This window comes from Dromiciops gliroides, chromosome 3 (assembly GCF_019393635.1).
Source record: "Dromiciops gliroides isolate mDroGli1 chromosome 3, mDroGli1.pri, whole genome shotgun sequence".
Lineage (NCBI taxonomy): Eukaryota > Metazoa > Chordata > Mammalia > Microbiotheria > Microbiotheriidae > Dromiciops > Dromiciops gliroides.
This window is the reverse complement of record NC_057863.1, coordinates 377070049-377094346: the sequence shown is the minus strand read 5'-3', so window position 1 is coordinate 377094346 and position 24298 is coordinate 377070049. Positions and strand designations below refer to the sequence as shown.

The 24298-nt window shown below is 39.3% G+C and overlaps 1 protein-coding gene across 3 annotated transcripts in view; it reads right to left on the bottom strand.

Moving 5' to 3' along the window:
* Positions 1-22735, bottom strand: part of DARS1 (aspartyl-tRNA synthetase 1) — a 91132-nt gene extending 68397 nt beyond the window's left edge. Inside the window, exons 1-3 of one of the 3 annotated variants that reach the window (XM_043995699.1) lie at positions 22498-22688; positions 19530-19587; positions 15368-15460 (exon numbers count right to left, since the gene is read on the bottom strand). In XM_043995699.1, coding sequence (XP_043851634.1) covers positions 15368-15460; positions 19530-19587; positions 22498-22557 — 211 coding nt within the window. In that variant the 5' untranslated portion in view covers positions 22558-22688. Of the gene's footprint in view, positions 1-5520; positions 5623-15367; positions 15461-19529; positions 19588-22497 lie in introns of those variants that run through there. The other 2 variants (XM_043995700.1, XM_043995701.1) reach the window with 2 other exon arrangements.
* Positions 22736-24298: the final 1563 nt, after the last annotated feature.

The window sequence follows — 24298 nt, the reverse complement described above, 5'->3', positions numbered from 1 at the left end:
CACCTTGCTCTAATGACTTGTGCTGAAAAATGAATACATTTCATAAGCAAAGAGTAAGTTGCTGTTTATCTAGAGACCAGTCTTCTAGAATTCTCAACTGTTTATGAACCTAGAAATGCACCTCCAAACTAAGGCTCTGGCAACAAAATAGTTAGCCCCATCATTTGGTTTCCTGTAATGTTGCTGACCAGAGGGACAGGACCATCTGGACTGGCTGGCAACATCTATAAAAGGCCAGAAGTTTCTCTAGAAAGCTGAGATGCATGGGAGAAGTAACATGATACAGAAGAGATAAAAAAGAAAAACAGAGAGAATAGAATGACAAGAGATTAGAAGTGTGAGCAGCTGGAGTAGAGTACTGGGAATAACAGATACTGATACTAACATGGAAGCTAAAAAACCAAAACGAAAACCAAAAAAACCCGAACAACAGCAAAAAACCCACCCAACTCAGAGAGAAGACACAACAGTGCTATCATCTGAGGTGGGGAGGAGCAACATGCAGTACTTCAAACATTTTAAAAATCATTATCGATACACTGTTTTTATATGAGCTTCATTTCTGAACATATCCCTCCCACCTCCTCTATTCAGCAAGCCATCTCTTATAACAAAGATTTAAAAAGAGAAAAAAAAGCTATTCAGCAAAACCAATACTTGTTTGACAGTATATGTAATATTTTCCACCCATAATCTCCTGCCCCAGTTCACCTCTCAAAGGATTTCTTCTGTGGGCCAAGCTTTGTCATTATAATTACACAGGGTTCATTTTTGCAACATTCAGCTCCACCTCATCAGCCTTTGAAGGTACACCTCTAACCTGTGTTGAGGGAGGGGGAAGGATGGAAGGATGGAGAAACAGACAGTAGCACACATAGAGACTTGGAGTCAGAAGACCTGCTCTGTCACTAACAGCTTTGGGCAAGCCACTTGAATTCACTAATTCTTTTTTTTTTTTTTTGGTGAGGTAATTGGGGTTAAGTGACTTGTCCAGGGTCACACAGCTAGTAAGTGTCAAGTGTCTGAGGCCACATTTGAACTTAGGTCTTCCTGACTCCAGTGCTAGTGCTCTATCCACTGCGCCACCTAGCTGCCCAACTTCACTAATTCTTTTTTTTTTTTTTTTTTTTTTGGTGAGGCAACTGGGGTTGTGACTTGCCTAGGGTCACACAGCTAGTAAGTATTAAGTGTCTGAGGCTGGATTTGAATTCAGGTCCTCCTGACTCCAGGGCTGGTACTCTATCCACTGTGCCACATAGCTGCCCCCTTCACTAATTCTTTTTGTTTTGTTTTGTTATTGTGTTTTGTGGGGCAATGGGGGTTAAGTGACTTGCCCAGGGTCACACAGCTAGTAAGTGTCAAGTGTCTGAGGCTGAATTTGAACTCAGGTACTCCTGAATCCAGGGCCGGTGCTTTATCCATTGTGCCACCTAGCTGCCCCGCTTCACTAATTCTTAATATCCTTATCTGTAAAGTGAGAATGTGGACTACTTGATCCTTCAGGTTTCTTCTAACTCCTTGAATATGACTCTGACAACAAATACAATTTTGCAATTTAGGAGGAACTTAGTGTACAAAGGAGTAGTAAGAAAAACTATGATAAACTTACTGTTTTCCTGAATCTAACAAGAACAAACCTATACATTATTATTTGGGTTACAAATTTCCTATAGTGAAAAGCACAAGGCAGATTTTTAAAAAGTTTTCCTAACATCAAAACAGAAAATGAGCACATAACCTGAAAAGCAACAGATCTTGAAAACCCTGTTCTCTGTTTCATAGGGAGCAGAAGAGCAGCCTGGCGCTTCCCCAATACATGCCAGGGCTTTACTACCAGATAAAAAACATTAGCACTGCCAATGATCAGTAAGTGCACTATTGCTTTCTGAGTCCATCCAAGTATCTTACCATGTGCCAGGCACTGTGGAGAATCCTATTATAAAGCAGGATGGTACAAAGGAATGAATGTTGGATTTGGAGTCACCTGTGCATCTTTACCCAAGTCTCTCAGCCTCTATGGGCACCTCAGGTGAAAAATTATAAGAGACTCAAGCCTCTTCTGCTCTAAATCTATGATCCCAAGATATATGATCTTTTCATACAGACACAAATGAAACACTCTTTGCCTTTTAGGTATTTACAGTATCATAAAAGGCAGAAATGGAGGTGGGGTGGAGTGCAGGGGCAGTGGAGACCATGGCCAGTTGATAGTGATTGTTTTCTTTTCTTTTAAAAAATTTTTTTTCTGGCCATGGAAACAATTTTTATGGCCAGTACTTCTGATAAAGGCCTCATTTCTAAAATATATAGGGAATTAAATCAAATTTATAAGAATCCAAGTCATTCCCCAATTGAGAAATGGTCAAAGGATATGAATAGGCAGTTTTCTGATGAAGAAACTAAAGCTATCTATTCCCATATGAAAAAATGCTCTAAATCTCTAATGATTTAGAGAGATGCAAATTAAAACAACTCTGAGGCACCACCTGACACCTATCAGATTGGCTAAAATGACAAAAAAGGAAAATAATAAATGGAGAAGCTGTGGGAAAATTGGAACACTAATGCATTGTTGGTGGAGCTGTGAACTGATCCAACCATTCTGGAGAGCAATTTGGAATTATGCCCAAAGGGCGATAAAGCTGTGCATACCCTTTGACCCAGCAATACCACTTTTGGGTCTTTTTCCCAAAGAAATCATGGAAAGGGGAAAGGGACCCACATGTACAAAAATATTTATAGCTGCTCTTTATGTGGTGGCAAGGAATTGGAAGTTGAGGGGATGCCCATCAATTGGGGAATGGCTGGACAAGTTGTGGTATATGAATACAAAGGAATACTATTGTGCTATAAGAAACCATTAACAGGAGGAGTTCAGAGAAACCTAGAGGGTCTTGCGTGGGCTGATGATGAGTGAGATGAGTAGAACCAGAAGAACATTGTACACAGTATCATCAACATTGAGTGTGGATCTACTGTGATGGACTAGATTCTTCTCACCAATGCAATGGTACAGAAGAGTTCCAGGGAACTCATGATAGAAGAGGATCTCCAAATCCAAAAAAACAAACTGCGGAGTATAGATGCTAAATGAAGCATAATATTTCTTTTGTTTTTTTAAGATTGAACCCTTGCATCTTTGGTCTAATCTAACTTGGTCATGCCAAATACTTCCTGCTTCAGTTTGTTTGATAGGATTTTGGTCTAAAGACCAATATAATTTCTGAATATGGATTCAAAATTTCAAAATAAAATCTTATCAAACAGCTGTTTATAGTATACTCTCATACTATGGGACTTCAGCACATATACTGATTCTCCACCAAACACCCTAAGCACTCAGTTCAACTTGTTCACTTTCCACAACCTCTCTCTCCTACTTCAGCCACACAACAAAGATGGTCATGCCCTCGATTTTACAACCACACAAATATACATCTTTCATGTTCAACAATTCCCAAATCCTCTTTTCTGACCACAAGCTACTGGATTTTTACTTCTCCCTCTGCCTCCTCTTACCAAACCCTACTCTTCGCATACATCATGACCTCCAATTCCTCAATCATTTCTCTCTCATTTTCCTTGCACTAGCCACTCTCTTCTCTTTTCCACATCTTGACCCCTTTGTAAACCAACTCAACTCTACAGTGTCCTCCTCTCTTGAATCTCTAATCCCCTCATCATATTGCCAATTATGGCCAGTCAAGCCTCACTGGATCATTCCCACCATTTGCTGCCTTTGCTCCTACATACATGTTGCTGAATGAAGATGAAAACTACACAACCACTGGTTCCACTAAAGATTTATATAACAAAACCTCAATTGGGCCCTCCTCGTGCTAGGTAATCCCATTATGCTTCACTATCCTACTCTTCATAGTGACTGTTCCAAACCTTTTCATTCCTCCTCAAATCTCCCATGGCACATTCCCTCTCCCACCTCCCTACCCCCCACTACTTTTCCAGCTGAAAAGTTTGCCTATTTTATGGAAAATGTTGAGGGTATTTCTCCTCTCATTTCATATCACTTAGATATCTTCTGTCAATATGTCCTCCTTCATCTCTGTCATACATGGTAAGGTGGCCTTACACCTTATCAAGGAGTATCCTTATCTTCTCTACTTGTTCAACCCATTCAATCCATCCTGTCTCCTCCAACAGATTGCTTCATTTGTCATCCTGCTTCTATGACTTTTTATTTTTAATCTCTCCCTCTCTACTGGCTCATTCCCTATTGCCTGTAAATATGCTCATGTCTCTTCTACCCTCAAAAACCCTTCATCTTTCTATCCCTGCCCAGTAGATAGAGCACTGGCCCTGAAATTTGGAGGACCTGAGTTCAAATCTCACCTCAAACACTGACTGTGTGACCCTGAGCAAGTCACTTAACCCCAATTGCCCATAAAGCATCCCAGGCCATCTCCAGTCATCCTGATCGATCTTTCCACCAGAACCATGTGGCTCTGAAGGACAGTGAGGTTGGTGACCTTGCACAGCCCTCCCTCAGTTAAATCCAATTCACTGGACATCATCACATCACCTGATGCCATGGTCCTCTTTGAGAATGAAGGACAAACAATTCTCATCCTATGTCTCTTCTGCCTTTTGTAGCTAAACTCCAAGAGGCCTTCTACAACAGGCACTTCTACTTCCTCTCCTTGCACTTTTCTTAACCCTTTACAATCCGGTCTGACCTTACCATTTCATCCAAAATGTTCTCTCCAAAGCTACCAGTGGTTTCTTAGTTGTCAAATCCAATGGATTTTTCTAAATCCTCATTCTCCGCTTCCTCTCTGCAGCCTCCGACACTGCTGATACTCTCTTCTCACTAGGTTTTTGGGACACTGCTCTGTCCTGGTTCTCCTCTTTCCCCTTGTGGGCTTTTATATCACTGCCTCGCCAATCTGTAAGGGGGGGAGGGGGCTTTTAAAAGATCCCCCAGGTTCGTTAAGCCCCGTGTGGGCCAATCTGTAAGGGCCTGCCCCCTCCCCAACTGCTTCTCCCAGACTAAAAGAAATGAGATTAAAAGGCCTCCTTTCAATTTAACAACAAAAAACAGGGTTTATTTTTTTAATTATTTTTTTTAAATAAAGTATTTTATTTTTTTTTCCAGTTACATGTAAAGCTAGTTCTCAACTTTTGTTTATACAACCTTTCCAATTTCAGATTTTTCTCCCTCCTTCCCCTAGACAGCAGGTAATCTGATATAGGTTTTATATATATAAAATAACATTAAACATATTTCTGCATTAGTCATGTTATAAGAGAAAAATCAGAGCAATGAGGGAAAACCTTAAAATAGAAAAACAACAGCACCAAAAACAAAAGAAATAGTATGGTTCAATCAGCATCTATACTCCACAGTTTTTTTTTCCCCTGGATTTGGAGATCATCTTCCGTCATGAGTCCCCCAAAACAGGGTTTATTGATAAGAATAAACTTAGAGATAAAGATAAAGAAAAACAAGAAATAGGACCTCCAACAAACTCAACTGCTTCCTATCCCCTGCAAGTCACTCGCCTGTGGGTGTGGCCTGCCACTGCCACCTGTGTCTCCTTCTCCAGTTGCTCCCTCACTCCCCTCTGCTCTACCTCTTGTCTTCTCCTCCTGGTCCGTCACCCCTTTCTTCCTTCTACCAACCGCCCCCCCCCTTCTACCCACCCCTTTTCACTACTTCTTTTGCTCACTACCCCCTGTGTCTCTTAAAAAGCCCTTCTCTCCCAGGAACCTAGGGCCGGCCGCTCACACCCCCAAGCTAATTTGCTGGCACCTCTTGGTGCCAGGCCCAGGGCCAACTGGGGCAAGGGGACTCCGTGCATATCTTGGCTGAGTGGAGAAAACCAGGCATGACGTGCCTGAGGCTTGCATGCATACTGGGGCCTTGCGGAGGGAGCCATTTGAAAAGCCCCTGAGGTGGGCGTCTCCAAACACCCTCTAACCACTCAATCTCCTTTGCTGCAAGCTCATCCAGATTATGTCCTCTAAGCACATAAGGTTTGGCACTGGGCCCTTTTCTCTTTCTCCCTCTATTTCATTTGATGATCTCATCAGTCCTATGGATTTAATTACCATCCCATTGCTGACAATTTTTAAAAAAATCAACCTCTCTGTTGACCTCTGATCTCAAATCTCCATCTCCCTTCAAACACCTTGAACTGGATGTCTATTAGGTATCATTACCCAAACATGTCCAAAACAGAATTTCTTTCCATTTATTTATTTATAATTTCCCCCCACCTTACATGCAAAAAAAAATTGTAACATCAATTTTTAAAACTTTTTGTGTTCCAAATTCTCATCCTTCCTCCCTATCCCCCGCTTAAGAACTCAAGCAATTCAACAATATAAGTTATACATGTTCAATCATGCAAAACATAGCAGACAAAAAAACCCCAACACTTCACAAAAAGGAACAACAACAACGAAATATACTTCCACCTGTATTCGGGTACCATCAGTTCTTTCTCTGTAGATGGATTGCATTTTTCTTAAGTCCTTCAGGGTAGTCTTGGATCATTGCATTGCTGAAAATAACTAAGTAGTTCTCAGCAGATCATCTTACAATATTGCTGTTATTTTGTATACAGTACATTTCACGTTGCATCAGCTCATGTAAGTTTTCCCAGGTTTTTCTGATAGCCAAAACAGAATTTCTTTCCCCCTAAATGCTCCCCACCTCCTGCCTTCCTTGTTATTGTAGAGTACACCACTACCTTCTTTCTCAGTTATCCAGGTTTGCAACGTGGGTGTCATCCTCAACTCCTCAGTATCTCTTACTCCCTTTCCCCCTATTCAATCTGTTGTCAAAGCCTGTTGATTTTACGATTGCAACATTTCATGAATATACCTCCTTCTCTCTTGACACTACCACCACTCTGATGCAGGCCCTCATCACCCCATGCCTGGACTCTTGTAATAGCTTGTTAATGGGTCTGCCTGCCTCAAACTTCTCTCCACTGTAATCCATCTTTCTTCATTCAGCAGCCAAAGTGCTTTTCCTAAAGTACAGGTTTTACCACATCACCCCCATTCAATGAATTCCAAAGACTCTCTCTATTATCTTTGAGATCAAATTTAAAAAATCAAAACCTAACAATGTTCTGATAGGCATTCAAAGTCCTTCACAACCTAGCCTCCTTCTACCTTTCCAATCTTCTTATACCTTATTCTCCATATATACTTTGATCCAATGACGTTGGCCTCCTGGCTGTTCCAAGAACAAAACACCCCCTCTCGCAGCTCCGGACATTTTCTCTAGCTGTCTCTCATGCCTGGAGTGCTTTCCTTATTCATCTCTGCCTACTTGCTTTCAATTTCTACAGGAAGCCTTTCCCAATCCCCCTTAATTTTAGTGCCTTCCCTCTCTTAATTATTTCTTATTTATTCTGTATCAGGAACTCCTGAGTTCAATAGATACTCACCTTCTATGTGACCCTGGACAAATCATAGACTCTTTTGGTCTCAATTTCTTCAACTGTAAAATGGAGATAATAATAAAGCCTGTTCCACAATGGTTGTTGTGTGCTGAAAATGCTACCTAACCATTCTAATGATACTACCTGGCTGCAAATCATGAAATGTCACTATCTCTGAAGAATCAAGATTGTGTATGACTTGGGGCAAAAGAGAGACATATGGTGGGTATAATTATGCTGCAACTTATTATCAAAGACAACTTACACTCGAGAATATATTACCCAGGTGGTGTATGATCAAAAAATTAGGTAGACCGGTAATGTGGTAAGAATGAACGATAACAGATGGATAGTTTGTGTGCTGCACTATTACATACATAATGTTAGAAAAGAGATCGAGGGGATGGCCCCCTCCCCCCCCTTTATGTTAGGTAGACTTCTATGAAGAATTTTTTCAAGGACACAGATAAAAAGTGCTCGTGATGAAAATATGTAGGTGGATTGACACCAGTATCATTGTGAGGAGGTCCTAACATTAATGATATCACAAATTCAGTAAAAATACTAAATAATAGCAGGTTAGAAAAGGAGCAAAATGTATCAGACAAAGGGCTGTGTCCAAGTCCTACCGTTTTACTTGGGTGACCCTGGGCAAGTCATTTAACTGCTCAGTGCCCAAAGCCACTCATTAACTCTATAAGGCTGATGTATTTTGGTGGAGGAAGTTTCCTCACTGAGAGTTCCCCACACTGGTAAGGTTTAATCCAAGGAGAGAAAGCAAGCAGTGTACCTTCCTATGGCACTTGATGATTACAAGGTTCTTTCACATACATTACCTCATTTGAACTTTACAACCACCTATTACATAACAATAACTTTAGCTTGAAAAATGTTTTAGTTTGCAAGTTACACTTGCTACTTTATCGATCCCTACAATAGCTCTTTTGAAGTAGTGATTTTTCACACCTGAAGCTCCAAGAAGTCACAGAGTTTTTAAGAGCCAGGGTTGGATTTATTCTGATCATGTGAAACTTCTGAAGACTGAAGTCCTATGGTTTTCTCTTATTCCTGGACTCTTTCAATATAGGTGACCATTGAACAGCAACTTCTCTGCACAGCATTTCTTTGAGATTTGGAAAATTGAGCAAGCGATCGTTTTTGAATGAATAACTGAGAAATGTCAATCGGAGCTTTAGGAAGGGAAAGCCAAGAATGCACAGAAACCTCTTGGTGAATGCAGCGATCTTGTTTACACTTTCTGATTCCTGAGCACATTCGCTTTATATGAAATATATATTTCGCTCTCCAATTTTAGTCAAGTATTCTCATTCCTTTGTCTTTAAGTTAATATTTAGATATAAGAAGAGACTTCTCAGTTCTGTATACAAAAGAAGACTAGGAAAAATGTATTTTTAAAAACAAATCTAATATCTGAGAAATGCTAATCTGTGGAAAATATCAAAGGACTCAGTGCCTTGCAGATATGTATATCAAAAGAACTTACAGTACAAGTTTAGCACAACTAGCAAATTCACAAGGTATTACTCATTTAGGAAATACAGACAGGAAGAGCTACCAACAGAATTTTAAAGTAACACATTTCTATTTGTCATTTTCCCTGAAATGGCCTTCTTTATTTGAATGATGTATTCAAGTTGTGCTCTTTCAGTAAAAGAGCCCTAAATCATTTGACTATGTGTATAAAGAAACATTGCCTTGGGGGATAGGAAGAGAAGATAAGAAGGGAAAAAAAAACAATCTGAGGGGCAAATTGTTATACCACCTTGAACAGAAGCTTAGAAGTTCATACTTTATCTTTGGGCAGTGGTAAACCACGGGAGATTTTTGAGTAGATAATAAAAGCAGTGTTTTTAATAAGGATAATATGGTGTGATTGCATAGGAAACTTCTGCAGCATGAAAAACCATTAGGAGGCTATTGGACATAGTTTAGGAAGGATATGGTCTAGGTCCTGGACCTCTGCTTTCATTGGTATGAGGGATTCCCTGATGAAGAAATTCCTTCCACTAATACAGGTTGGCACCTTAGAATTTGAGAGAGATAATAATAATAGATAACATTTACATAGTGCTTATTATGTGCCAGGCACTGTGCTAAGAGCTATACAATATTATCTCCTTTAATCCTCACAACTTTGAGAAGTAGGATCTTTTGTTACTTCCATTTTACAGATGAGAAAACTGATATAAATAGAGGTTAAGTAACTTGCTCAGGGTCATACAGCCAGTAAATGTCTGAGGCTGGATTTGAACTTAGGTCCTCCTGACTCATCCAATGTGCCACCAGCAGCTGCCTCTTAATAACTGCCTAAACACTAAGAGGTTAAGTGATTTGCTCAAAATTATGCCATCAGTATGTGTTAGATGTGGGACTTGAACCTAGGTCTTTCTAACTCCAATTGCAGCTCGTTATCCACTACCTTCTGCCTTTTAGGAAAGAGGAAAAGGATCTAAACTGGAGTGACAAGAGAGACAAAAAAAGAAAAAAAAAGTGAAGCAATATGAAGGAGAAATCACTCATATTTAGTGACTAGGAGAACAATGGTTACATGAAAAGAAACAGAAGATCAAAAGGAAGAATTTGTTCTAGGTAACAGATACATTCAGTTTTAGACAGTTTGCTATCCAATAACCCTTAAATTGCTTATTTATATTAGAGCAGAGGTGCTTAACCATTTTTGTCTCATGGGCGCCCATCGGGAATCTGGTAAAGACTTTTCAATAAAAGATCCCTCATCCATGGACCTGTTCTCAAAATGTTTGATGCCTGGATTAATAACTTCAGATTAGCTAAAATATATACATACACATATTTTTTTCCTATCCAAGTTCATGTACCCCGAAATCTTCCCATGGACTCCAAGTTAAGAACCCCTGCTTTAGTGCGATCAGAAAGGTGGTAATCAAATTTAATAACAGTACTGAAGTGGCAAGTGAATTCAATTAAGTAGAAATATTTTATTTTCCACTTTCTACCCCAGAAATGTATGGTATTCATGTTGTCAATGACTGAAATTACAATTAGGTGGTAAGCACTGAAAATAGATAATATAAGTCATTGCTACATGAAAGAATTGTGTACATGTACAATACAGGCTATAGGATGCTCAATTAAATATTAACTCAATTCAATTTGATTGCAGTTTCAATAGCAGAAAAATATAGGATATGCTGCATCACTCCAAATAAATGAAAGTCATAAAGTGCAATGGAAAATTTGTGTAACTTTCATTAGGCACACAGAGAAAAGAAACTGCAAATTAACAGAGAAGCTCTCTCTGTAAGTTTAATAAATCTCAAGAATCTTTAAAAGTTTTAAAATATCCTCAACCTATAAAACACTGATGTCCATTGAGAGACATGTCATTCAACAGAATTTGTACCATTACTTTTAAAGTAATTACTTATTTTGAAGACAGGTTATAAGAAGTGCATTAAAAATATTTCTGTCTAGAAACTATCACTGATGTTTCAAATCCTCCTACAACCTTTTTTGGTCCATTATGGGGTGGGTGGGGGGAAGGGAACAAATGCTCTTTTTTTTAACTTGAAGGGAATTGTGGTAGCTCAGAAAAATCTCCCATTTCTAGGACTAAACTTTTCCTAAGAAACTTCCAAATCCATAGCTAACTGGCATCAACTTGTCTCCTGCATCAAGAGTGGGAAACAAATCTGACATAAATGAACGAGGCTCTGCCACTCTATAAAGACTCTTGGCCATCTTCTGCATTGAAGAAAATGCTGTCCTATGGGACAGTCTAGGTATTCTATCAAAGAAATGAGATAATCTCAGAGGCAAGGGCAAAATGGCACCTCTCACCTAGAACAGTGACCTCCTCCTCCTGGGTCTAAAGATCAGTATATCTGAGGTAATGATACTGTGTCATGCCCCTTCTAGAGATCCTGAATGAATCCATGTGATCCTGATATATCCTCCTCTTCTCTTCCCTTGTCGCTCTCTTATCTTCTCCCCTCCAGCCAACTCAAACTAAGTAACTTCCTTCCTGTGAAAATAAACTTGGACATAATAAGGGGCCTATGGCTTTCTGTAGCATTGTTTTGTTTCTTCTTTGGAAATCTATTAACCTATCCAAATATAGTTGTACATGCATCATGAGAATGGGGATTATTCTTTCATTTGTATGCCCGGTACTTGGCACATAGTAGGCATGTGATAAAGGCTTGCTGATGGTGACATTCCAGTAATGCAAACCTTGCCCCATCCTGGCTAACTCTTTTCTACCTAACATAATTCCCTAATCTCTCTTCATACCTTGAATACACCAGCGGGGTCCTTGGGCTATTTACCTATTATCCCAGGGCATCTTTTCCTATTATCTATTTCCCATAAATCTATTCCTGATTTTCTTCAAAGTTCCTCACTAGTCATATGATGCAGCATGTTCATACTTATAAAAACCTTTCCATTTGCCCTCTGTGTGATAGTTATTTTCAATTCTTCAGAGACTACTGTGGTAGACATCAGACAGCTACACATCAGTACCAGTATAGTATTACAAAGGAGAAGCCTGAGGTCACTCAAGAACTTTGCAATTTCCTATAGTTAATTCAGTCTACTCTCCTCCTACTGTTAGAACACTGCTTTTGAAAAGAGTCTGCCTAATTTTTTGTGGTGGCAAAGAAGTGGAAACCGAGGGGATGCTCTTCAGTTGGGGAATGGCTAAACAAGTTGTAGTGTAATTGTCACAGAATACTATTGTGCTATAAGAAATGATGAGCAGGATGTTTTCAGAAAAACCTAGAAATCTTACAAGAACAAATGCAAAGTGAAGTTAGCAGAACCAGAAAAATATTGTACAATGACCAGCTACGAATGACTTAGCCTTTCTTAGCAATACGATGATATCAATTCCGAAGGACTCAGTGAAAAATGCTGTCCACCTCCAGAGAGAGAGCAGACGGAGTATGGACTCAGACATTTATTAGCTGTGTGATGCTCAGCAAGTCACTTAAGTCTGTTTGCCTCAGTTCATCATGTGTAAAATGAGCTAGAGAAGGAAATAGCAAACCGCTCTAATATCTTTGCCAAGAAAACCCCCAACAGGATCAGGAAAAGTAGGGAATGACTAAACAACAACAAAAATTAGGACTTGATTTATTGTTTTGTTGATTGTCTAGATTTAAGAAAGAGGTAGAGAGAATGTTTATAATGCAGATGTAAGGGCAGCTAGGTGACACAGTGGATAGAGTACTAGGCCTGGTGTCAGGAAGACTCAGACTTCTTGAGCTCAAATTTGGCCTCAGACACTAGCTGTGTGACCTTGGGCAAGTCACTTAAGCTCTACCTTAATCCACTGGAAAAGGAAATGGCAAATGACTCAAGTATCTTTCCCCCCTTTTTTGGGGGGGTGGGAGATGGGGCAATGAGGGTTAAGTGACTTGCCCAAGGTCACACAGCTAGTAAGTGTCAAGTGTCTGATGCCGGATTTGAATTCAGGTCCTCCTGAATCCAGGGCCAGTGCTTTATCCACTGTACCACCTAGCTGCCCCCTTAAGCTGAGTCTTGAAGGAAATTTCTTTAGAAGGAATTCCAAATGGCAGGGATGAGGAGGTAAGGGCTGGGAGATGGAAGATGGAGTATTATGTGTGTTAAACAATGGGTAAGAGGACAATATAGCTGGACTGCAGAGAATGAGGGGGAAAGTATAGTAGGAAGGGGTCAGGCTGTGAAAAAGATTTCAATACCAAAAAAAATTTTATAGAATAAGAAAGACAGAGGAGCGCATGCACGCACATACATGTGCCTGTGTGGTGTGTATATGTGTGTATCTATGTCTATGTATAAAGGTAAGACCTGCATTTTAGGAAAATCGACTTAGTTGCTCTACAGAAAATGGATTAGAATGTGGAGAGGCTTGGGGCAGCTAGGTGGCACAATGGATAAAGCACTGGCCCTGGATTCAAGAATACCTTAGTTCAAATCCGGACTCAGACGCTTGACACTTAACTAGCTGTGTGATCTTGGGCAAGTCACTTAACCCCAATTGCCTCAACAAAACAAAACAGAAGTAGAAGAGAACAAAGTTTTCAGCCACAGGCTAGTGAGCTTGATTTCAGACTGACAAAATTCAAGAAAATATTACTACGAAAAGAATAGGTTATGTGGTATTTATGTAGAAAAACAGTAAGCACCAGCATGACTTCATTAAGACTAATGATCCTGTGACATCACAGGGAGCTCATTCCAGGCATGGGAATGGCCAATGCAAAGGTACAGAGACAGGAGATGGTGGAATGTCTATGTGACATACAGAGAGAAGGCTAGATTGATTGGCTGGATCACAGCCTGTGGGAGTGGGAGTAATATCAATGAGCTCGATATGTTGGGGCAAGGTGCGCTTATATTTTATTTTAGTTGTTTTTCAGTCAAGTCTGACTCTTTATGACCTCATTTGGGGTTTTCTTGGCAAAGATACTGGTTTGCCATTTTCTTCTCCAGTTCATTTTCCAGATGAGGAAACTGACTTGCCCAGATACAGCTATGAAGTGTCTGAATTCAGGAAGAGGCGTCTTCCTAAATTTTGGCACAGTCCTCTATCTACTGAACCCCCTAGCTGCCCTTATAATTTATGCTAGAGGCAACAGGAAGCTACTGGAGTTAGCTAAATAGAGAACTAACATGGTCAGATCTGCATTTAAGGAAAATTACTTTGGCCGCAACATATCAAATGGACTAAAATTTAAGAGACCTAAGGTAGGGAGAAAAATTAGGAAGCTGCTATAATAATCTAGGCAAGTAATGAAGGCCTGAACTGGGATGGTAGCTGTGAAAGTGGCCAGAAGGAGCTAGATGGGAAAGATGCAAAGGTAGAAATGGCAAGATTTGTCAAGTGACTGTTCAAAGACAAATTTGCAGATGGAGTGAAGCTGAGAGTTAAAAGTAATGAATCGGATGATTGGCTGGGATCTTAGGATGTCAACAAGTCTGAATGATGGATCAAATCAAAAAGGGCAAAATTTCAATTCGACACTTAGCTTCCTGCTCCTCTTGTGCCCCCATCCACATCAACTCTACAAGTTAGAAAAAGACTAAGCAGATGAATAATTTGGTGGGAAATGAGCTAGCAGTTTTAGTGGACTGGAGCTTCAAACGAGTATGACATGGTAGCCAAAAAACATCATAGCTATCCTCTGCTGTAGAGTCAGTGTTCATAACGAGAAGAGTGCTTGATAATTCTGCTGTACTCTGCCCTGCTCAGGTGACATCTGGAGTAATGTATTTAGTGCTGGTCACAGTGCTTTAAGAAGGAAATTGACAAGCTGGTCAGAAGAATAAAAACATAAACCACACTATTAGCGGACTGGATAAAAGAATTAGGAAATGTTTAATCTGGAAAAAAAGGAGATCTGAAGAGGACACTATAGTTTCAAGTATCTTAAAAGATGTCATATAAAAGAGAGAAAGACTTTCTTCTTAGCCTCATATGGCACAACTAGGAGCAATGAGTGGAAATTTCAGAGAAACAGATTTAGGTTTAGGAAAAGCTTTTTAATAACTAGAGCTACTCAAAAGTAGAAAGGCTGTTTTGAGACAGCGGACAATAAAATGTAAAAATTCAAGACATTATTTGATAACAAGAAGTCTGAATAACCAAGGTAGGCCAAATTAGGCTTCATGATTTAACTTCTAAAGGATAGCATAGTAGGATTTAAAAATTCCTTGTATTTGTATTCTCACAAGCTCAAACAGTGCTTGGTATGGAGAAGGCCATTAGTAAATGTCTGATTGATTAAGGTCTAGCCCTCAGGTTATTTCCTTTAGAAAAAGGAAAAATGTCTTATGGAATTAGTCATGGGCAAATATTTTAAATTAAACACCACAAATAAAATGTTCATGTAATTTTATATGAGAAACTGGAAAAATAAATTCAAATAAGATATTAATAATTAAAAACACATCAACAACCTTACCTTTAGCTCTGCTTGTATGAATTCTGGCACGAACCCAAACTACTTCATCAGCTTTTTGCACTGTCAGGTCTTTAACCCGAACCAAAATTCGCTCTGCATGAAATAAGTTAAGCAAGTTAACAAAGTTTGAACAAGTAAACCTAAGTCTAAATCAAGTCAATCTCAATCTCTCCTTCCTATTTCAGTGTAGCTACTAGATTCAGTAATTGGCGTACAACTAGATGAACAATTTTATCCCGTCACCTCTTGATAGCCTCTAGGATTTCCTATTTCTTATATCATTACCCAAAACCAAGTATAACAAGATTTCAATGATGGCGGCAAGAGGAAAATAATTGTCTGTTTTTCCTCTACTGAAAAAACATTAAAGTCTACAGTTGAAACAAGGAAAGGAAAAGCAGGACGATAGGGAAATATACAAAGTAATAATAAGGTCGAGGTTGGGTATGATGAGGGGCAAAAATGTTTACCAAGACAAGAGACTGGGGTTTATTTTATATGTTGAAAAATAAAAAGGTTTGGCTAGTGACTGAAGATAGTGACTAAAAGCAAAGGTTCTTTACCTGGGATCTGTGAATTTGTTTTGTAAAACATTTTGATAACTGTATTAAACACAATTTCACCCTTATAATCCTGTGTATTTTTATTCATTTAAAAACCTACGTCTAAAAAGTGATCCATAGGCTTTACAAGATTCTTAAAGGGCTAAAAAAAACCCCCAGCTATAATCCCTGGCCTATAAAATTGTTCATGGCAAAAATGATGGTGGCACCTGGATTGATGCACTAAAGTGTTAAATAGGATTAATATAAAATAACAGTTTTAATATGCTGCCTTTTCAATAGTGTATAGATATGACTATAGTACTGTATGGACACACAATTGTACGTGATCTAATCTATACTAGACTGCCCAAGGGGTTCATGACATAAGAAAGGTCAAGAACCCCTATACTAGACAGTACAAGCTAGTACAATCTCAGATTTTTTGTTTGTTTGTTTTTTTGCGGGGCAATGGGGGTTAAGTGACTTGCCCAGGGTCACACAGCTAGTAAGTGTCAAGTGTCTGAGGTCACATTTGAACTCAGGTACTCCTGAATCCAGGGCTGGTGCTTTATCCACTGCGCTATCTAGCTGCCCCCACAATCTCAGTTTTGGATGGTCTTGGATGAAGAACCATCTTTGACTTACTCTATAGTAGTACAGTCTGTACACTGACTAACCTGAGCATGATGAAAACATGGGTTGTTAATTTGCCACCTATATATTAGGAAACCCAATCTGGATCAGAAAATCCATCCGGTTTGAAATAGAGGACTCTTACTATTAGTGCAGAGGAATTGCATTACATACATATACACATACATCAATACATTATAAATGAACAAATGACTGGACATCTCAAGCCTATGTTGGTTTTTTGGTCTGGATCTGGTACTTCATCTGTATAGGGAACTTTGTGTAGCAATGCAAATCTTTAACTTGCCTAGAGCTTCTAGTCTTATGCTAAAACTACCGTAATAATTTAGATGCCTGTTTAACATTAAAATTTCAAACAAAAAATTATCTGAATTTATGTATGAGGTATTCTTGCTTAAAAAAAAGAATCTAAATATACTAAGGGAGCTGAATTAATGGAAATTTATGAATTGTTTTATAAAATAAAAATACTTCTGGAAAGCAACAAGGGGATCCTGACTTCTTTTTTTGTAAAGCAAGCTTTGCCTATCATTTTTTGAAAATCAGGGCCCAACTACCCACCCACACTCACCTACCCAACCCACTCCATTTTCAATTTTTATATAGTTTTTTTCCAAATATACGTGCAGAGAAAACCACTCACATTAATCTAGAAAGAGAAAACAAAAGCAGGAAGAAAGGGATAATATACCTTGACTCTATTAAATCATACTTATAATTACAAAGAGGCCTTTTATTCCCAAAGGTTTATTATATTGCCCAAGAGAAGCAAAGTAGTCATTGTCATGTGCAACACTGAAATTGTAATTACAGTGCTACACTCTAACACAGAGTACATGTCAAAAAGAACAAATCTCATATTTTATAGTCTCTGCCACTTAGCATCTTGTAACCCTGAACAAATCATTTAACATTTCTAGGCCTCGGTTTCCTCATCTGAAAAATAAAGGAGTTGGATTAGCTATTCTCTAAGATCTCTTCAAGCCCTAAGTTTAATACTATGAGCCCCCCTACATAGAATACACACACAAGCAAGAGACAATAGAGGTAATTTCTTTAAAGCTGAATAATTTTCACAGCCAAAAGTAAAAAAGGAGAGATCGATGTGTCAAAACAATTTTAAACTAGAGCTTCCTAGACTTGAGATCAAATCTACTGAGATCTATTTCCAGGTCAATTGGACCAACATCATTATTTCTCCTTTGTGTAGATTCAATCAATAGGAGACAAGAAAGCAAAGAAAGGCAATACAGTATTATAACCTCTTCCTAGAAAAATTAATGTAACTCAAAAGGAACAAGTTGCAAGAAGGCCAAGGTTGGAAGAGTAATGAACAGGCAGCCAGAAAGATAAAGTGAAAAGGTTAAGCAACACAGAATGAATTCACTAGGAGAGAATTTTGATAGTTCTGGAGACTGAAAATTCCCAGGAGGTTTTGATGTGCTGTGGAGACAGGAGATAGGACCCTTCCTTCTCATAAAATTCCACCCACATTAAGTATATGAATTTGGGAAAACTATAGTAGCAAAGATTATAAAACTGCACCTGAAATGGTATTAAAAATTAAGGCTGAATAAATGAACTCAGAGGTCTATTCCAAATCTAAGATTATATGATTCTATAATTTTAGAAAATATAAAACTAATGTAGGGAATGATTTTATTGATTGGCTATATCAGGTACATTGTAAGATTAAGTTCAAAAGGCTGTACACAGAATCATGAATGTACTGTAACCTAAAAGTACAAAATTCTTGGACTATTTTCTTATTTGAAGCATTCAGCTATCTAAAGATTCAGCAGCAGTTTTAGTTTCACAAAAATATTAAAAAATATAAATCTGTGTATCAGACAAAATAGTAAAAAAAACTCATTAATAAAAAGGAATAAATAAAGGAATTTTTAAAAATTAAGCTTTTTACTGGGCAAAAAGTTATAGAGAAGGTAGAATTCAAATGAGAAAATCAGATTTCAAAGGAAATAATCATGAATTAGGTACAATTTTTAATAGCAAGCTAAAGACTAAAATAATGAAAAAAACCTCAAGATAATTTTACAACAGTGACAATGGTATACATTTAAACTACAATATCCCCAAATATTCTGAATTAAACAAAATAAAGATACCTCAAAAATGAGTTAAGATTTAGTAAATTCAAAGCAGGCAGAAATAACCAAAATTGTACCTAAAGAAGTATGTGCGGATAAAGCACTGGCCCTGGATTCAGGAGAACCTGAGTTCAAATCCGGCATCAGACACTTGACACTCACTTAACCCTCATTTCGCCTCCCCCCCCCCCAAAGAAGTATGTGCAAAAGCCTTGTAAAGAATCCAAAGTAAATGGATTTGAGGAAAATATCATCATGCCTAACAAACATTTACTACTTTCCTTCCATTTAACAATGCTTTCTAAGTTCTCTTTTGAAATGCCAACTGTTTCTGCAATTAGGGCCTTATTTTACTATCGTATTTTAAATCAAAGATCCTACAAAGATGGGATTATTAATATATTTGAATTTCTTTTTAATAGGATATAACAGAGTATGATTCATACTTTCCAATTAAGGCTTTTTTTTGCTCTTAGAATGATAGGCTTGTACACCAACCATTTGAAGGAACCTTATTAAGAGATCACCTATTCCAGAGATGTCATACCTCCCACACTTCTGAGTGCAGCCCAACCAGATTGAAATGTAACTGGGAAATATCTCACAAAATAAAGAAAAACACAATAAAACATATATGGTTTTCTAAGACACCACTGATCTACTCCAACTTCCTTTATTTTCCTTTAAAAAAAAAAAGGGGGCCAGAGAAAGATTTTTCCAAGTCGTATAACTCCTGACAGAGCAAGGATCTGAACTTAGATTTTGTGACTGTAAATTCGGCATTCTTTTCATTGTATCCATTTTCTTGTCATTAGGCCGAAAAAAGTTTAATTATTACAAAAAATAGTAACTAACCTGGTTTTTCTTGTGACTGTATCATTGAAGATACTCCATATCTTTCTTTAGCATAATCCTAAATTTAAAAAAGATTTGGTATATTATGCCTTTAAATTGAAAACACACCATATGGTAAAAGACAATGTATAAAAAATGTGAATATAAAAATATTTAACGTTTAGTACCACTTTGATTTGGACATTCAGAATCCTAAGGGAACTGAGATGTATAATAAAAGAAAAGGCTAAGTCTACATATATGCCCTGTTTATAAAGGGACATGCCCCATGGCATGTCTCTTTACCATTAGAACCTAAATATCATCTAATACTATAAACACATTTATTAATAGCTAGTATTCACACGTTTTAAGGTTTGCAAATCACTTTATATGTTTTCTTTGATCCTGACAACAATCCTGTGAGGTAGACATTACTATTATCCTCATTTTATAGATGAGAAAATTAAGGCTAAGATATTAAATGACTTGCTCAGAGATACCCAGCTATTGTTTGAGGCAGGATTTGAAATCAAGTCTTCTTGATTCCAAGTCCAATTCCTGATCCACTGTGCCAAGTATAAACTTAAGTACTTTAATGTTTTCTCCAAAAGTTATCAGACTGTTTCAAAATAGTGAAATAAATTCCTATATGCTAGGAGGAAGACAAATAGCACAGATTAGGCCTTAGATTGCCTTATTAATATCTTCTTATTCCAGGAATAAGTATTTAGCTTAAAGACTTAGAACCAATTTTGGAGGAAATTCTTTTGAGTTCCAGATCTCTCTATAAGCTTGAGATCTGACATGTTTAACACAATACTTATAATTTCCCCTTTAAACATCAAAAGTCTTACCTAATTTTTATTTAAAATGGCCTTTTCACAGAAATCAAGCTATTTCACTCTATAAGATTCATGTTTTTTTGTGTTACTGGACTTTATGACTTCAACTTTATGCCTAGACTTGCTTTATTTGTAAAACTGTATCATTAATTCAAAGGTCATCAAATCTCAAAAATCAAAAGGAAATTTTCCTTAGTTTTGTGACAGTATAAATAAGTAGCTATTTCTAATGTAATTTATTGACTTGTTTAGTCATTCTATTGCTATTAGATAAAACATGGTGTATAAGAAAAGGGAATTTCCCCTTTGTATTTACACAGAACCATGGATTTAAAGTCAAGAAATTAATCTGGACCATATGCATATAATGCAACCACAATGCTTAAACGGATAATTCAAACCTTTCATTTTTACAAACATCAAACTACATCCATGTTGCAGTTGAATTTGGGTTAAGTACCACAGATCCCTCTACACAATATATATGTGTGCTGGATTCAATCAAAAAATTCTTATAGACAATAGCAGCTCCCATTTATGTAGTACTTGTAAACTTTAAAGCACTCTCCTCACAATTATATGAGGTAGGTAGTGCAAATACTCATTTTATGGATGAGTGAAGTGCAAAGAAATTAAGAGACTTGGCTATGGTTACCAACCATCTTAGCCAAAGAACTTCTTAGGCCTATAGAACCTTCATATTTTAAGAACTCTATTCTAGGTGCAGGTCAAATCAGCAAGTATTTATTAAATACCTACTATGTCAGGCACTGTGCAAGTGTTATGCACAAGGAACAATTATGAAATCTAAAAAGAGATTTAATAATCAGTTTCATTTTGATGCAAATGTTCAGAATCCTAAGAGAACTGAGATGAGCAATAAAGGAAAAAGATTCAAGTCTACATAAATGCCCTGTTTACAAAGGTGTGTGGCGTATCTCTTTACCATCAGAACACATCATCTAATACTATCAGCACATTTATTAATAATAGCTAGCATTTACATAGAGTTTAAGGTTTGCAAATCACTACATATCGCCTTTGATACTGACAACAACCCCGCAAGGTGGATGCTGCTACTATCCTCATTTTTACAGATGAGTAAATTGAGGCTGAGAGACTAAATGCCTTGCCCAGAGACTCACAATTACTGTGTAGCTTTGTGAATGACAAAGGCATTTTATTTAATTTATTCTCTGTCCAGAACTCTTTCTTAGAAAAGGAGAAATGATCAAGATACACGAATATTCGCACAAAGATGCACAAGGGGTTGCCAGTCTCCTTTAAATCTTTTCAGTTTTTCGGAAGGGGAATGGTGTGTTCCTGGTACAGCCACCAACTTTCGGAAAAAACATTTCATGTTTCCAAGCTTGAAAAATGAAATTAACACCTCCGTTAAGTCTTGGAGAAACTGAAATTATGGGTGTGAAAGTTAAATAATGCTGGCTTTTTTTTTTTAAAGAACCAGAAGTATTGAATATAGTTTGAAGGGCCGGCTTTCAAGTGTATTTGGGGGGTACATAAGTTTTTACCTCAACACTGTACACACTTTGGAGGGTCCGGGGTGTGGTTGGTGGGGGCAGGGGGCGGAAGTATGGAAGCACTTCAGGGGGATCAGCGCAGCTTGCAGGTGCCTACATTTTAAAAATTTGTGAGTATGGGTTGGGGAGGGAGTAAGAACCCCAGTATGCTGGGGGGGTGTCTAAGGACCCCGGCATGTTTGTGGGGCATGTACCCCTGTATTGCTGGGGGTAGGTAAGAACCCCTGTATGTTTAGGGGAATCTAAGAACCGGGGTGTGGGTTTGTGGGGTAAAGACCCCCGTATGTGTTTGGGGGAGGGGCTAAGGACCCCCTCGTGTTAGGGAGGGGACCGGGGTCATCCTGCAAGGAGCACACAGTGCCACACATACGCACACACACGTGTAAGGCCGGTTCCTCCTGGTCCCGGACTCAGAAGGCCACGTCAAGAGGAGGTCACTGAGACTACAGCCAGCGAGCAGGCCCCAAGGCCTGCCCTGACCTGGCCTGGGCTTCACCGGGACCCTCTAGAGCAGGGCCCGAGCTCACCCTTCTCCCCCACCCCTCAGAGCAGGTCCGCCCAGACGACCTACTCCTCCCAGACCCAGGGAAGAAGGAAACCCACTTCCGCCGCCTCCATGATCTCCCGCGGCTTCTCCTGACTCTGGCGGCTGGCGCTGGGCATCGGGAACAACTGGACAGTGGCGAAGAGGCCACGCTTCCTCGCCGGCTTCCGTAACTCGTGAACCCAGGGCTTCTCCCTCCCCCTGATTTTCCTCCCGCCCCCACGGCTCCTGAGACACGCAGCACACGTGCTCACGCCGTCGCTGCCGCCACTGCGCGTGTCCCTCTGGAAAGCTCGCGAGAAGGACCTCTTTCCTTCACTCTCTCGAGATCTCGGAGGGGGCCAAGAACGGGAGGGAGGCGGGACCCCAAACTCCCGTTGTTTCACCAGCCTCGCGTCGGCTGCTAGGGGAAAGCGCGCGTGATCTGAGGGTTTCATCGCGGGATTTCCTTGGAAGGGGAAATTGAGGGAATGGGAATAACTGCTTTATTTAGAGTGGCCCCTTATTTTGATTCTCTGCGTCTGAGAGCCTGAAATTGTTTTAACCACTTGGATCTCCCTGTTGATTCCTTGCCTGCTAAATCCAGTGGTCTTCTGCAGTCCTCTTCCTTCCTTATTTGCGGGGTGTTGTTTCGTTTTGTTTTTACGCTGCAGACAGATTCTTTCTCAGGGATACTATGTCCCCCCCCCCACCCCCCCACCCCCCCACCCCCCCACCCCCACACACTTGTCTCCTTCCTGGTTCCTAACTTTCCTCCGACTTTCGAATCCTGAGTGCCCCTGAATGGTCTGTCCTGGTACTGATTGTTCCTCTTCATCCTCTGAGGGGTGTCTCATCTACTGCCAAGGCTTCGATTGTTATGTGGATGTTCCCTTCCAAATCTATATATCTAACCCTTACCTCTCACCTGAGCCCCACTCCTATGTCGTTCATCCAACGAATGTTACTGAAGGCCTAGGCTGTCAAATCAAGTGACATCCTACCCTTTTCTCACCTCTTATATGCAATCATTTGCTGGGTCTTGTGAATTTTACCTCCACCTCAGTCACCCCGTGCTAAATGCTGGGAATAAAAAAGGATACAAAAGAGTCCCTTTCTCCCCACTGATACAAGCCACCACTACTTCAGGCTCTCATCAGCTTTTACTTGGACTATTTCAATAGCTTTTTTTTTTTTTTTTTTGGTGAGGCAGTTGGGGTTAAGTGACTTGCCCAGGGTCACACAACTAGCAAGTTTCAAGTGTCTGGGGTCACATTTGAACTCAGGTCCTCCTGACTCCAGGGCCGGTACTCTATCCACTGCCACCTAGCTGCCCCCGTGGTAATAGTATTACCTTAAGTTCCCATTCTAATGTGTTAATCACCGTGGTTCCTGGCTCAGTATTGTTTAATCAATTAACTTTTACAAAAGGGATATTTGCTGAAAAGCAAACCTCACAGCAGAGACAGAAGGGCCTGGGAGCTTTGCCTGCCTTCTGTCCTCCTTTTCCCAGTCATCTTTGCATCTTTGCAGCCACTATGACGTTTTTCTCTCGAGGACTCAGCATCACAGGACAACTGGTTCTTTCCCTTGAAGCACCCCTGGCTTCATGCGTGCCATGTGTCACCTCTCCTAGTCATTTTGATGCCTTCTATATAAACACAGAGAAACAGTGTGATGTAGTGGTTGGAAGACCTAGCTTCAAGTCTCACCTCAAACATTGTCTGGCCAAGTCACTTAACCTCTCACTGCTCTAGGCCAGGGCTTCTTAAACTTTTCCACTCATGACCCCTTTTACAAGACCCGGGGTATATTAGTATATAAAATAGGTATACATAACCCTTTACTGTTGCCAAATTTTTCACAACCTCGCATTCAATT